The sequence below is a fragment of the Elaeis guineensis genome, chromosome 2, assembly GCF_000442705.2.
Source record: "Elaeis guineensis isolate ETL-2024a chromosome 2, EG11, whole genome shotgun sequence".
Taxonomy (NCBI): domain Eukaryota; kingdom Viridiplantae; phylum Streptophyta; class Magnoliopsida; order Arecales; family Arecaceae; genus Elaeis; species Elaeis guineensis.
The window spans coordinates 4,945,142-4,961,459 of NC_025994.2; the positions used below are offsets into that span (position 1 = coordinate 4,945,142).

The 16,318-nt window shown below is 33.7% G+C and overlaps 1 protein-coding gene across 1 annotated transcript; it reads left to right on the top strand.

Moving 5' to 3' along the window:
• Positions 1-507: 507 nt before the first annotated feature.
• LOC105033081 (alpha N-terminal protein methyltransferase 1) lies at positions 508-11,658 on the top strand. Its single transcript, XM_010907739.4, has 9 exons — positions 508-764; positions 840-978; positions 1,269-1,327; positions 4,156-4,275; positions 4,360-4,461; positions 8,948-9,002; positions 10,863-10,960; positions 11,067-11,213; positions 11,318-11,658. The coding sequence occupies exons 1-8, from the start codon at positions 624-626 to the stop codon at positions 11,193-11,195; spliced, it is 843 nt and encodes a 280-aa protein (XP_010906041.1). The 5' UTR covers positions 508-623; the 3' UTR covers positions 11,196-11,213; positions 11,318-11,658.
• The last annotated feature ends 4,660 nt before the right edge of the window (positions 11,659-16,318 follow it).

Consider the following 16,318-nt stretch of genomic DNA (forward strand, 5'->3'; position numbering starts at 1 on the left):
CAATTTTATAACTCTGATATCATATAGAATAGTATGCTATTCGGAATAGATCGAACATATCGATTTAAGATCCAAAACAACTATCAAAAACAAATAATAGGGAAGAAACATTAGAAGAACGTATAGAAGAAAAAAAAATTAATAAAAAAATTAAGGGACATAAGAAAGTCCCTCATGCCTCATCAAAGAGAACAACTCTTAACTCTTTCTTTCTTTTCATCATAATCTTCTATGCTATTTTCTACCGTCCGCCACCTACAAAGAGATACCAAAAGTTCCTTTAAAAAAGTACTACGTGGATGGGAGTTTGACTCCAATCTAAACTTAGAATCCAAAATTTATTAAAATATAAATTTTAAATAGATGGAGTAATACTAGAAATAAAATTTTATTTTAAATAGAATACATAAAGTATAATTAAATAGATTTTTAAAATTATTAAAATTAATTATCAATATTAAAAACGAATCCGACTTGGATTCGGACATGGCAGTTAGGTCGGTCCGATTTCGGGTTTTTTAGGGCCGTCATCCCAACCATCGCTTGTTAAGCCAACAGCAAGGGGTAGGGGCCGAGGGTGGGAAAGACCTTCTCATCGCCGCCTCCTCTCTGTTACCGTTGAGATGGACGCCGGTGGATTGGACTCCGACGGTCGGGGATTCTCGAGTGCCAAGGAGATGTGGAGAGAAGAAATCGGCATCGGCGAAGCCAAAGACGGCAGCAAACGCCATGAATGGTACCGGAAAGGCATCGCCTACTGGCAGGTAAGTAACCGTCTCTTCTCGCACCCCCCTCCCCCCGGATGCTTAAATTCCCTTCTCAGTCACTTTTATTTGAAGGCCGTGGAAGCTTCTGTGGACGGGGTCTTGGGAGGCTACGGTCATGTCAACGAGGCCGACGTGAAGGGCAGCGCGGCTTTTCTCAATACCCTCTTGCCCAATCGGTTTGGAACGGAAAGGCGGCATCTTGTAGCTCTTGGTAGTCTCTCTCGCTCTCCTTGTGCTTTTGAATTCAGAGATATTCTTATTTTTGAATTTCTTTATGCTGAAATGGATTCATATTTAGGGACAAATATCGAGGAGGCATAAAAAAGGGATCTTGTTTCAAACGAGATTGATATTTGAATGATAGAAAAAATTGTGATTCGAGAACTAGTTTTGTATTCTCTGTTGGATCCTTTTGAAAGAACTTCAAAGTTGTCTATCTTCTAGTACGTTTAGTCTCTCTGTGTTTGTTGTTCAATTTCTTATTAGTTGGAATTGCTGCAGATTGTGGTTCTGGCATTGGGAGGGTCACAAAGAATCTTCTTCTAAGATTTTTTAATGAGGTGAGATTCTTCATACTGTTATGTTCTTACTTTGTGTATCATTTAATTAACAGAAGGTTACCTAAATTTTGGGCTTTAACGATCCACGGAAGGGGAAAAAGAAGGCTATATAGCGGAACAGAACTGAGCTGTACAATTAGAATGTAGAATTAGGCTATACTTTCTCAATTTATATAGCATACTTTCTGCCAAAATTATGTTTATGTTCTTTCTTGAGCTTATGAGCTGTTGTGGAATCACAATGGTGATTTTTGGGCTTATGCTATATGAGTTTAAAAATGTAGATAGCATTGAATGCCTTATGCTGGAAGAATGTATTATGTCTTGTTGGCTATTCCTCTAGTAGAAATTAGAGAAAGGAAGTGGAAGAATGCTAGGGTGCTTCTAGAGTAGCACATAAGTCTAGGCATACGTATAAGGATGTTCTGAAACACTAGAAATAGGATAACTATGACTTAAAAACCTCAACATGGCATATTTGATGTTTTCTGCTTGGAACAGTCCATGAGTTCCAGCTATTTGTATAGCTGCACAACCTTGAATAGGATCTATGGGGTTCTCTTGCGTGTTTATGGTTAAAGGGCCATGCTTATCTTACAACTAATTACATCTCTCAAAAATATGCCATTCATGTATCATCCAACTTTTGTCAAAGAAATAAGAGGGAAATCAAGTAAATAGTATTGTGCAAATATGTAGAACTCCCAAAAAAACCAACTAGGCAAGCCTTTTCTCCTCTACATGGGGTTTGACTGTCTGCTTTATGGAATATGGTTATGATTTGTCAAATTTAGAATTGTTTCAGACTGCTTCTCTTCTTGATGCCAAGACTTAGGATGAATATTAAACAAGTCAAATTTCTGTGTGAAACACATTTGGACAACAAAGAAGTTTACCTTGAAATATAGAAAGCAATTTTCAAGTCGAAAACTTAGTTTTTAATAATGCAGTATGCGTTCATGCAACCAGGAAACCTTTGGAGATTTATAGGATGATAAGGTATTAAAGGAATGGCGCAAGCCATATAATTAACATCAGTTCAAGGAAGATTGCAGGACATTGTTGTTAATGTCATGTCATAAAATATTGAAAAGAAGATCAGTTTTTTAACCAACATATAGGACTTATTCTGCTAGTATTTGGCTAGAAGAGAATACCATTCTAGGGAAATGTTGAAGTGCATTCTAATGATATTCTGGTTTCTGCTTGCCCTTGTTTGTTGCATAAGGTGGAGTCTTGTGCTTGAAGATTCCATGTTTGATATAACATATAAAACTTTGATATAAGTTTTTATTTCAATCCTTTGGGCCAAAGTGGTGATCCATACTCTTCTCAATAGATGAAGCGGCTTTTCGATAATCTAAAATTAGGTTTGTGTCTCAGGAGAAAAGGAAGCGGAAGAGAATATTTTTCATTTCCTTGAAGGGTCGAATGGGCTAATTTATTTGAGACAACTCCCCCATCAGATCCTTCTGTCCCATTTAACCAAATCATTGTTTTGGATTGCCAGTCTGTCTTTTTATGTTTCATAAAATTGGTGAATAGAGGATTGGGGAGTTGAAAGAAATCAGAATTGAGACATAGAAGGGATGGTAGGCAGGTATTGAAGATCTAGTAAAGGAGAGGGTTTGCTAGTTGTTCACAAACTAGAGAAAGAGTTGATCTCAGAACTTCTAGGTGTGAGGTGATTTGGAGCATTGAAGGACATGTATGGGGCAGTCATGGATAAGAAACAAATTATTAAAAGGCAAGTTAACTGGTGGGGATCTAGTAATGTTTGTCTCCTTTTGATACCTACCAAGGGATTTGCTTGTGACATAGCAAAAGGTTGGGCCAATTAAATGACAAATTTGCAGAGGCAGCTAAGAAATAAGATGTGCTAATAGGTGATATCTTAATAGCAGGATTAATACTTTTAAAGTTTGCAATAAAGGTGGAAGTTTTATCAGAATATTTCAGAGTAATGAACATGGGTACAATCTTGATAAAATAAAGATGATACCAGTGGCTGAGTTTAAGCAAAATGAAATAATAGAAAGGGCTTAAGGCTGCCAGACCAATAGTTTTAGCAGCATCAGAATCTGTATCAGTGGTGCTGAGGCTAGGATTGTTATATTTCAAGTCAATTTAGAATATGGAGAAGGAAATCAAGATCTTGTCTTTGGAATTGAGAAGGGGGGGAGAGGGGTGTATAAGGAGAGATCACAGAAGCATTATAAGGGAATCTCAGTGCCATTAAGTTGACCTTATGAAACATATGTGGACTAAGGTAAAGAGGACAGAGATAAGAAGCCTAGCTTTTTTCTTTTTTGATTAATTAAATCTGGTAGACTAACTGGGAATTTTCTCTGAGGATTTGCACTTTAAGCTTGTGCATTTCTGCGCTTGGTAGGTGTGGTTAGGTTCACTGTGGTTGTGTATACTAAAGAAACAGCTTGTTGGTGCAAATATCTTAAAAGGTGCATTGCTTTACTTGGGTCCGATTCTGGGTTAATAAGTTTCATGACTCAAGAATTTGTTTTTTGTGCCTGCACATGCATCTTGCTATTCTTTTGTAGTGTGTAATTTGAGGGACATGCTTGAGGTGACCTTTGCATTTTTTTTCCACCTCTATGGGATGCCATTGATAGAGGAATCCTTTGCCTGGACTTTGCTATCTCACACAATTGCCTGTTTCAAAATCTTTCCATATACGTTTTATCCTGATATATATATGTGTGTGTGTGTGTGTGTGTGTGTGGATATTTGAAGATTTATATTTTGTTCATATATATTGCAATCAGCACCCTTTTGCAACTACTAAATGTGATACTAATGGATGGAATCAGGTTGATCTTGTTGAGCCAGTGTCACATTTTCTAGAGTCTGCTCGGGAAAATTTAGCTCTTGATGGGGATTCTGAAAATGATGCTCACAAGGCTGTAAATTTTTATTGTGTCCCTCTTCAGGTTATATTTTTTCTTTTGCATATAGTGATTCAATTTTGTGTGTTTGTGATTTTGCCTTGGAAAATCAATTGTTTGTTTGTACAGGAATTCACTCCAGAAGTTGGCAGATATGATGTGATATGGATCCAGTGGTGTATAGGACAGCTTCCAGATGATGATTTTATCTCATTTTTTAAGCGAGCAAAGGTACGTAAGTCTTGAGATATGTATGATTCATATGTTTTTGTTAATTTGTGCTTAAGTAACATATATGGACAATAGTATGCAATTTTACTTCCACATGCAATATCACTCCCAACATGGATGTTCATAGTGTTGTCTTCTGGATGTTCTGATAAAGTGCATTTCTTTTTTACTTTCTGATCCAGCTGTTTAAAGCACTAGTTTGTTCACACAAGCACACCATGCACAACAGCATGAGAGTATTGAAAATTGTTGTTAAAATCTTATGATATATGATTGGGATATTGTAACTGCCCTAAAGGATCTCTTTTACTTCCTTTGATGAGGATTTATCAGGATCCTAACATTTAGAGTCATATCATGGATCATACAATCCCTTGTATCAAAAGATCCGATTGGATCATGTTATTCACATAATAAAGCTTGTGGAAATCCATTCCTTATAATTTTTGACTCTATGGCTTCACAATTATTTATTTGTAACAAACATTGAACACATAAAATAGCAACCTATTGGGGTATTTAACTACAAAAAGTAAATAAATAGAAATCTTGGAGTTTGTGAAATTAAAAGCAAGAGAAAATTCTTAAGTTTTTATAACCATTTGTTAAAAATATGTTTTTTTTTTTGAAAAATTCTATTTAAAAATATACATGAATTTATATATTTGGAAGTGAATGTATGCATGCATGTTTGGCTGTATACATGCACATATATATATATATATATATATATATATATATATATATATTATGTACATATGTATGTATTTGTATATGTATGTGTTTATGTACGTAGCTATGTATGCATGTATGTATAAGTGTGTGTATGTGTGCATGCATGAACATATTTGTATGGCTATGCTTGTCCATATTTAATGCATGCACACACATATAGTGTAATACTTATGTACATATCTATGGATGTATGTCTTGTTTGGTTATACATGATTTAGTTTCATTCGACATTACATGATTTAGTTTCATTAGACATACTATATGTGGGCTTATGATGGTGGAAACTTGGCCACTTACAATCATGACTTTCTATTTTGCATTTTTCTACTTTACATATACTCATTTTTACAATTTTCATCCCTTTATATTCATAGTATTTTTGAATGAAATGGGCCATGATCTTGTGATCCGTGATCTGATCTAATTTGAACCACTCAATGCTTTACAACTTAATCCTGATCCTGACAACATTGGGTGTCTTTGATCATGACATGTATAGTTGTTAGCATGTGTGAGAACTAGGGCTGCAAGTGGATCAGGTTGTGCTAGTTGCTATGCAAAACCCAAATCGAATCCACATTTGAATTTGGCAAGAAGTTTGAATCCAAGCTTGATCCAATTTCATTCAGGCAGGGTCCTTTTGTTTGATATTTTATTTAATTAATTCATTTTTTAATCCAAACACAAACCATAAGATTTATGTATAAATCAGTTACTTAACTATGTCCCAAGAATATCATGCAAGGAGACATTAATTGAACAACTTGTAGATGTTATCAACTCATTTTACATAAGACGAACTGTTGGTAGCATATAAATAATTGTCAACAACATATATCAACAATAAACTACAGAGAACCTATTAGTAAAAGTAAAATATTTTCTTAAATCCAAGCGTAAAAAACATAATATATTAGTTTTGGTTGGTTTGGAATCAGATAGGCTCACTTGGTGATCCATGTTCGATCCATATATGAAATGGTTATACTTTTCAATCCAAGCCTAATCCAAATGATCTTGTTTTGGATCAGATCTCATCATTTGCGTGTTGGTTCCAGGTTGGAAGTGGAAAATGAATCCAGTTGCACCCTGATAAGAAAAAGGACTGCAACATAATTTTCAATACTGACATAATAGAAGCAAATAGGTTAGGCACATAAATTTAAGGAAAATCCATTTTTGATGGTCAAGGACCATAGATTTTTATAGAAATTGCTTAGGGCTAGTTTAATGGCAGCCATATGTTGCCTAAGTCTATTTCAGGTTTGAATTTGAACCTGCTGCGGATCCTATTTGCTCAGTCCAGGCCTGAACTGATGGTCCTTGATCTAGTATCAGCCTGTTACCATCAGTAATATGTTTAAATTTAATCCCTTTGTGAAGTGTGTTCCTATTATTATACATCATGTAGTACATAATCTGCACTCGTAGGAAACATGTCCTTACCATTTTTGGCAGAAGTTCTGATTATATATAGACATTATCCTTTTTGCCTCAAGTTCATTAGCTAATGCTAAAGGGAAATTTTCAACATTTCTTTTTCATGTATTTCCAGAATAACTAATGTGCGAATAAACTCAAGCTGGTTCCCAAAGAAATGTAGGAAATTAATGATAGTAACCTAGTTACCTAGATGAGTCCAGAGCTTGAATTCTATAAAAAGACAATTTTTAGCATTGCATAACCATAACCATCCACCCTTCCCAAGTATTTGGTTTTAGCTTTATGGATCCTTATTCCATTTAAGGATCCATATCATGGTTTGTCAATATCTTCTACAAGTGGTTGTCTGCCTAGCATCAACACTCTACCTTTCTCATCTAGAATTGGGCACTGGCGTTAGGTATGGGTTTGATCAAGCTAAGCTTGATTGAGCTTGGGTCTCATAAAGCATGGTTTGAACTACACTTCAAGCTTAAACACTGAGATAAAGCTTGATTTGTTTATCATTATTTTGAGCTCAATTTGAGCTTAATTTCAAATTGAGCCAAACATGAGCCTAATTGATCAGTTTGATAATCTTAAATTGAGCTAAAATCAATTCAAGCTTGAGTCAAGCCTCTTGTAGCTTTTAATTGATTCCAAGAATAAGTAGAATGCACTGATTAAAGCCCACATTATCTATACAATATACATTAAATACATGATATATACAATATAAATGTTTTCGAGCCTTATCGGGCTGGGTCATTTCGCTCAGATTGAAATTAATTTTTATCTTGTTTTGTTTGTTCAAGCTTGATTTGTTAAGCTTCAATCAAGCTTGTTTTGAGCTTTTCTTGATCTGAGCTTGAGCTGAACACGAGCTGCTTGGTTTATTGGACAGCCTAGTTAATTGCAAGCATGGGTTTTTGATGTGAAGGTTTCGAAACTCTGAGACTGACTTAACTAAGCCCTCTTAAATTAAGAAAATTCAAAGTTTTCTTCCCAATTTCTTATAATGTATTATTGTCACTAGAGAATAGTTGCAGACTGCGATTAGTCATAGACTGATTTTCTTACACACTTTAAAGTACACCTTAGAACCTGAAGTGGTTGTCACAAGCAGATTCCTAGTTCTTCAATTTTGTCATTATTGTATCCTGAAAAAGTTTGAGCTGACTTGAAGCTTTCCCAGCAGTATGGACTCATGTCCTATGTTCTTTCTTAAACCTTGGTTTCTTGTTAATGCTTTCTTTTAAACACTTCTTAAAATCTCCATACCTCTCAAGAACTCTCTCAAATTGCTCTTGATTGTGCATGCAGGTCTTAGTTTTGTAAATTAGAAGTGAAAGGGAGCATAGGCAGAGTCTGAAATGTTGAAGAGTCATGCTTCTTGCTTTTCTGTAAAATATATGAAAGTTAAAACATGCATTCTTTCATTAAGCTGGTGGCCACCTAGTGGCATTGGGGCAGTCTAGAAATTTGTGCTTAAGCACTTTGACCTTCTTGTCTTTCTCTTCTTTTCTCCTTTGGGCTTTAGTATATCACTTTTTTTTCTTTGGCCTCCTCCCCCCACAGCTCAGCCCATCTTGATATCGTTTGTCCTCCTAATTTATGACTTTGATGCTCCTTTGTTTTGGGGTTTTTAGATATAAGGCCATTATCCAATTTCTGTTTGTTTTGCTTCAGATTTTACAAATGCATGAAATTGATGGACTGGCCATCCATTTTCCTTCTTTTATATTCATCTATTCATGTTGATCATATGTATATTAGAGCTCCTTTTTTTTAAATGCTTATGCCAATCATTTAAATTGTCAACATGTGATGCTACTTCTTAGTAGAAATGGCTCCTACACTAGTACTTTACCATGAACAAAATCACATTAATGAGAATATAACAATAGCATACTCCCCGGGAAGTAATGCTAACTAGACCCAATTTAAAGATTTTTTTGCCGGGGGGCGGGGGTTGGGGGGTGGGGGTAGTGGTGGTTTGGGTTAAAAACCATAAATCAAGGTCCAAAATTAGAGGTCCTCTATTATAATCAGAGCAATTTAAGATGGATTGGTACTTCTCAAGTAATGGAAATTTAGCTTTTCATATCTATTGACTTTGACATGTATGCTACTTGCCTTTCATTTATTTACTTTCAAATAATTGTGACTTTTATCCTCTTTTGTTTTCCTGTCCTTATGAGGTTTTCCTTCTGTAACTTCCCTATAGAAATTGTTGGTTCTCTTATTCTTCTTTCTGATGTGTTGGCTTTTAGGTTCTTAGATATGCTTTACTTTTGATGCTAATCAATTATTGGTTGAAACTTGGCAGGCTGGCCTCAAACCTAATGGGCTTTTTGTCGTCAAGGAGAATATTGCAAGCAATGGTTTGATCTTTTCCCTCCCTCTCTCCCCCACGTATATATGTATGGTAAATATATTATTAAGAACCTGACTAACAACCGAAGAGGGAAATTTTACCGAATAGAAGAAATGTGCAGTTTATATTTTATAAACGGCCCAAACTATTTAATAGTTTGCAATATATGCCAGATGTGTGAGAACCAAAATTATCTAACTAGGAATAACATACAAGTTACAGTGCTCAGACAAATGTTCTAGATGCTCATATATTAGATCAGAATTATTTCTTGCCAATAAAATGTCTATTGCATGGTTCTTTCTTTTTAAACTTACATCATGTTAATGTAGTAAAATTGTATTACTTGTAAAATAGGAATCACTTCTGCATCTTTCTTTTGAATGATTTTTTTTTTTTTTGAGTAAGAAATTTTGCATATTTTGTTCAGTAGTTCATGAGTTCACAAATTATTTCATAAACTAATAATGAATTATTCACAGTTCATTCTGGAACACTGTAACTAGTTCATGACTTACTCATAGATCATTGACTCATGTATTACATCCCATTCTTAATATGGCCATTCTCGTCTTCACATTCATTAGTGCACGAATATAACATTTCTATGTATCTTTTTGCCCTTTTTTTCCCAAAATTTTAGCCTTTTCTGAGTTCTTTCCTAACTTTTGGCAATCTCTTATTTTCCCAAATGAAGTTCATTTTTTTTGCCAAGTCATTCCTTTGTTCTAAATTTATAACAATGTTCCATTTCTGACTATTAGGAGCTCACACTCCTCTAAAAATTCTATTATTGAAGCAAAGCATGTACTCACATAGCTGTTCATTTTGTTCTTTTGATTGCCAACAGTTTTTGACAATTCCAGAACACTGGTTCTCAATCCAGGCAGTCTTACTCCTCTTATTCTTGATGTCTCATAACACAGCACTGTTCTACAGTCTCCATATTACCTTAATTTTGTGAAGGAAAATTCAAATTTGGTTTTTTTCCCTTAATTCATCAGTAAACATTTCTTGATCTTAACAACCTTTTTTGAATAATGTGTTTGCAGAGCTAGAAGCTAATGCCGTTTTCATTTGTTGGATCTATTTCCTGTCACTGATGTTGACTTATTTCTTTATTATGTACACTTTTCCAAGTCAAGGTAACTTTGAAGGGTTGCTCTTTCATTGCAGTTATCTCAGCAATGGGAACAAATCTTAGGTCATCAAAGGTAGTGACATAGGATAAGTAGCCGTGAATTGCAAAAATAAGATTCATGGATCTTCGAGAAAACTTCATAAGGTTTATTACAGGTCTAAATGAACCAATGATGCTTTTGAACTGGTGTTGGTTTCAGTGTCTTATAACCATTATCTTCTCAAGATAATTATCTCCCAATGATATGGGTTCTTTTCTGAAATATATGCCATTATGTAATTTGGATGAAAGCTGTTGATTTCTGAAGGATTATCAAATGATACCTATCTGACATCATCAGTGCACAACTCTGCCTCTTGGAATATCATGGGCTTCTTTATCAAGGAACAACCATATGTAAATGTCTTATGCACTATCATTATCTCTTATTATTTGTAAATAGCTGATTGTGCCTGTGACAGCTACTGAGAACCGTAGGAATGCATCCTGTTAAGTAACACTTTTTGACCTTTTAGTGTTCCCAGTTGATAATCGGAGTGCTGCGCCAGTTTTGGATTGACTAGATTACCTTATTTTGATAAAAATAAACACTAATAGGAGACTAATGTAAGATGGTTTCTTCTTAGTTGGCTTTTTGATGTGAAAGTAGTTGCCAGGGTTGTGAGTATAGCTGCTTATCAAATACATAATCCAAGCATGTCTGATTTCCACTGATGCTTGTTGCAGGATTTGTATTGGATAAGGAGGATCATAGCATCACCAGATCTGATTTATACTTTAAACAGCTTTTCAACCAATGTGGACTCTACATCTACAGCACAAAGGTATGTATGCTTTTAGATGATGAGCTGTCAAATTCTACCACAGAATTTGCCCTGAGGTGTCCAAATTTTCCAATCAATCTTTGAATATCTGTTGTTCTACTCTCAGGATCAAAAGGGTTTCCCGGAGGAGATATTCGCTGTGAAGATGTATGCGTTGGTAACCGAAAAGCCAAAAGGTGTTAGCAATGGCAGATCCAAGAGGCAGCGACATAAGCCTGCTTTGATAAAGTCTTGAAAGTGCAGAAAACGCAGGGTGAGTCTATAATTATGCCTAGTTTCCATCTGAAAATATGCCCTTGGGAGTCATGTTGCAGAGTTGTAGACTATTTTTCATCCCTGTCATGTATAATTGTGCAGGGTCATGCAGAGTTGGGAGTCTAATTGTGCAAGTTTCTGCCTGTCTTTCATCTGCTGGCTGTTTTGCACGATAATGTATCTTTAATATCATTTAGGATGTTAGATAAATTAGTGTTGAGTTCCTCAATTGATATGACAGAGCTTCAGTGCATCAGAAAGCACATCTTGTTGGCAGTCAGGGATGTAAATTGTCGTTTTTAAGTCTCAGCTATCAAATCTGAAGATTGCTTCATATTGATCCAATGGGCTGAAGTCCTGTTGAGGTCATGGTTGAATAGCTGGTGAGATAGCATCCTATTTAGGAATCTTGGTGATCTAATTAAAAAAGTTAGTTTTTATCATGATCATGATCCAACATTATGAAGTTTCTGAAATTATTCATTAAGAAGTACTTTCACATGGATGGTATGTGTGTTAGCTTGATATAATTGTTTTTAGAAATTTATAACGCATGCAGTTTTGTGTGCTTTTCTACCATACTTGCATGGGCATTGCATGAGTGCACAAGAAAAGCGTATCAAATTAAAAATTAACCTATATTTCGAAATTCTAGTGTTTAGCTCAAATGCGAAAAATACTTGTCTACCTGTCATTGAGGTTTGACAATATCTGTAAACAGTTTTAAAAGGTGTTAGATTGCCAGGATCTTAGCAGAATTCCCATTTCAATAGGTAATAAAATATAGACAAGTTCTTTTAAAATTGTTTAATCCAAAAATTTGGCACAGAACCAACGCTAGCATTTACACCAGCAGGCTCATAATTAACTTGTAGGAGCTTTCAAAAAATAGGTAAATTGATGGGTTTGCGTGGGAGACTCGTAGGAATTCATGTGGAGTCGTTGATATAGAGAGATAAAGTGTGTTTAAGGTGCATGGTTTATGATCAAAATCAAAATAAAAATTAAAATAATTATATTTTTTAATTTATTTAGTTTTTAATTGAGAATAGAATTGGAATAGAATTTTGAATATTAAAAAAAAATTATAATTAAAATTTGAGAAATTGAAATATTTTTATTCTATTCGAAGTCATAATTGGACTATCTTTGCTCTTCCTCCTCCTATCCGCTCTATTTCCAATCCAAAAAAAATTGAAATTGAAATTGAAATTATTTATTTTTATTTTAGAGTATATCTTTGCAATCAAATATATTCTGAATAATTTAGACACTTTTGGATTTTTATATTAAGAAGAAGAGAACAGTGTCGCGGTAACTTCAAAAAAAAAAAAAAAAGTCACTCGGGTGCCTGGACCAATCACTCTGCTCCATTAAACAAAAATGCCTTGGTAACTCAAAACGTCATTCAGCTGGACGTGGATGGTGGAAGCCAGTTTAATGACTTTTTTAACGATTTTTCTGAGTTGATGGATCAATTTAAGACACCACACACCACACTGACTCTGGCTGAGTGACTCGTCGACTGATATTTTTTGTTAAAATATTTTAACTCCTAAACATTGATGAATATCTCCCAATCCATTCGGATTTCCTAGAGCTTCCAAGCTTTTTATTTGGACAGGAAACTTTCCAAGCTATTTAACGCTGTAACTATATTTATCAGAAAAGAAAGAAGGAAAACTATTAAACACTGTCATACTACATGCAGTTGGCCGTGATTTACAAGAAGTCGCACCAAAACGTCACTCAATCTGTGGACTCCCTTCTAGACAAAATTTAGTTTTTTTGACGTAACCAGACAGAATATAGTTAAAGCTATACTAAGAATCTGTTTGGTTGCCAAGCACAAGCACAAGCTATACTAAGAGAGATAGGGACCTCCTATGTTACCTTCTTGCTCTCGGCTCCTTGCAATGGTATCTTTGATAGCGACCCTAGACCCAAGCACAAGCTCTCCTGTATAATCTTTCACAAAATTCGAGAGTTAAGCCAACAGTAATCCTCTGTTTTGTATAAAAGATGAATTGAAAGAAGGATAGATAAAGAAAAAAGGATGAATGAGGGAGAGGATGGATAGAAGATGAATGAGAAAGAAGATGGATAGATCTTCTATCTGTCCTTTCATATATTTGATGAAACATAGAAGAATGGATTGGAATGATTTTCTCTTCTATTTGAAATAAGAGGAATAAAAAGGAGGCTGAATGATATTTATATGATATTTTTGCTAAACCACCATAGATAAAAAAATATTATTTTTATTAATTTATATTATTTATTTATATGAAAGAAGCAAGGCAATATATAAATTTATAATGTTTATAATTTATAATTATAACAAAAACTATATAAGTTTTTAATTTTGATTTAGTTTAACTAAATAAATAATTTTATAAATTAACTACATATGAATAAAATTATTTGTATATATTAATTGTATAAATTATAAATTAATTATAATAAGGTTGGAAGGAGGTGCTCGAGTTCCTCTTGAAATCAGATTTTATCGGAGAAAATAGGAAGAAGATGACTCCCTTTGGGATTCTGGTTCTTTACGCTAGCACGTGTGAAGCACATATCATATTTTTTTCTAAAGTTTGGGCTTGCAATGCTCTTGGGTTGATTAAATGGATCAGGCCCAATTCATTTAGGATAGGATATTACAAGAACTCTCTAGGCATCTTGGGTTTTCTCTTTGTTTTCTTTCTCTATCTTTTTCAATATATTTGTTTGGCATTTAAAATTCTTAAAAAGTTCAAAAATAGATTTTTGCCCATTAGAAACCTAGAACTAGCTGTTAGGAGCTTTTTGCATATTTTTGCAACTTCTGCAAAATGAGTCGTTAGAGCTATCAGACATAGTCGAGTTAATTCGGATCAACTTGGATTCGACTTAGGGGAGCTTGGAGTTGACTCAGGCTTAGGTTCGTTTTAACATCTCTTTATCTTGTTTGAGAGAGGTAGCTTGGAGTTGACTCGGGCTTAGGTTCATTTTGACATCTCTTTATCTTATATAGAGAGGTAGCTTGGAGTTGACTCGGGCTTGGATTTATTTTAATACCACTTTATCTTGTTTGAGAGAGTTGACTTGACTATTTAAGGATCGATTCAAAGTAGGCTTGGGGTCGACTCAAAGTAAGCTTAGGGTCGACTCAAGGTTAGGCTGAGAAATGCTGCTTTCCCACTTATTTAAGAGAGTTGACTTGTAGAATCTTAGGGCTATCTCGTAATTCTGAGCCAACTTTTTGACTTTTGGGATCGACTCTTGGCTTCTATTATAATATTTCTCACAATGTAACTTCCCAACCTATCTTTCCCTAGCTTCCAACTTCAGCAATTATTTAGATATTCTTGAAATGATTTTAGCTTCTTGAAACTTTTTCAACATACACTTTAACAAACCATTAGTACTATTATATATTCAAATATTTTGTGTTCATCAAAATTATTTTTTGGATCAATAATCTTTCCCTCTTCGATTATAATAAAACTTTGCATACAAGCAAGGGATGATTTCAATGTAAATGATGTAAGCGTATCAAAGTATAAGAGCATCACTTTTGAGAAGAAGTTTCTAGCATTTTTTAGATTAATCTTAAAAATGTTTCATAAAGTATCAAAGAAAGTGTTCTACAAAGTATTAGAGCAAGGTTATGGGCTTAATTTGTATTAGAGTGAATTTAATCAAAGAAAAATCATTTTGAAGCTTAAATGCTGTTAAGTTGGTAGTTAAGTATCAGAGTAAAACGTTAATTAGTACCAAAGTCAAATAGTTATGTATTAGAGCAGCATTGGTTTGTATCAATGAAGTTTAGATATGTATTAGAGTATTAATAACAAGGTGTCGTTAAGATAATGAATTTGAGTTATCATGTTCACTACAATAAAAAAAGACTTTAGTAATAGAATTTTCCATCACTGAAGCCTAAAAATCCATCACAAATAATTTATGTGATGGATTTTATGACGAAAAAATCCATCACTGAAATCCTAGTCACAAAAAAAAAATTATGATGGAAATTTTCATCATAAATTCCATCACAAATACTAAACGATATCTAGTACAAAATCTATCACAAATTGTGATGGATTTATAATAGAAATTTGTAACAGATTAGTGATAAAAATTTGTAATGGATTGTCATCACAAAATTCTGTCACTATTCCATCATAAATCCATCATAATATTAAGAACAAATCCATCACAAATTTTCATTACGAATCTATCACAAAATTCCATCACTAATCCGTTATAAATCCATCACAAAATGCTATCACTGATCCGTCACAATATTCAAAATAAATCCATTACAAATTTATCATAAATTTTCATCACAAATCTATCATAAAATTTTATGACAAATACTTAACTAATTCACCATTAAATTAATTTTTTTTCAAAAATAATCCTAAAATATCCAATAAATCACTCAAATATTCGAATACAACTAATTCATTCAAAAATTATTAATTAATTCATAATAAATATAAAACTAATTCATAAAAAATATAATACTAATATTAATTCAAAAAAAATTATTAATTCATAATATTATATTTTTTTCAAAAACTTCAAGATAAAAATTAAATTATCTTATAGTAGCAAAATGTTACATTAAATTTTTTTAAAATATTTTGATAATAAAATAGTTTAGAATTCAAAATAAGTTATCATGATTTTAATTAGGTCGAGAGGCAGGTTGAGTTCTAAATCATAACATAAATTATTTTTCTCATCTTTTTTGCATTGTTTTTCTTATTTGAACCATCTCCTATTGCAGCTCTTGCCATACCTGAAGGCTTACCTCCTGGTGTATCTCTTATCTTATTTTCTCTTATCATTGGTCGCATTGTCATATAATCAAGTGCTAAAGTTGCTCCTCAATAAGGTACAATAATAAAAAACTAGAATATCCCAACGTTGCTGAATAAAAACTACTAACAGATCCCAATAACAGTTTAGGATCTTTCCTAGAGCCAAACCATATAATATTTTCTTATTTTTGCCCCTAGTTGCTTGAATCTATGCATCTAGATCAAACTCGGATTGCGACGATATATCTAAACCATACTTAATAGTGAGAGTAACAGAATATTTTTT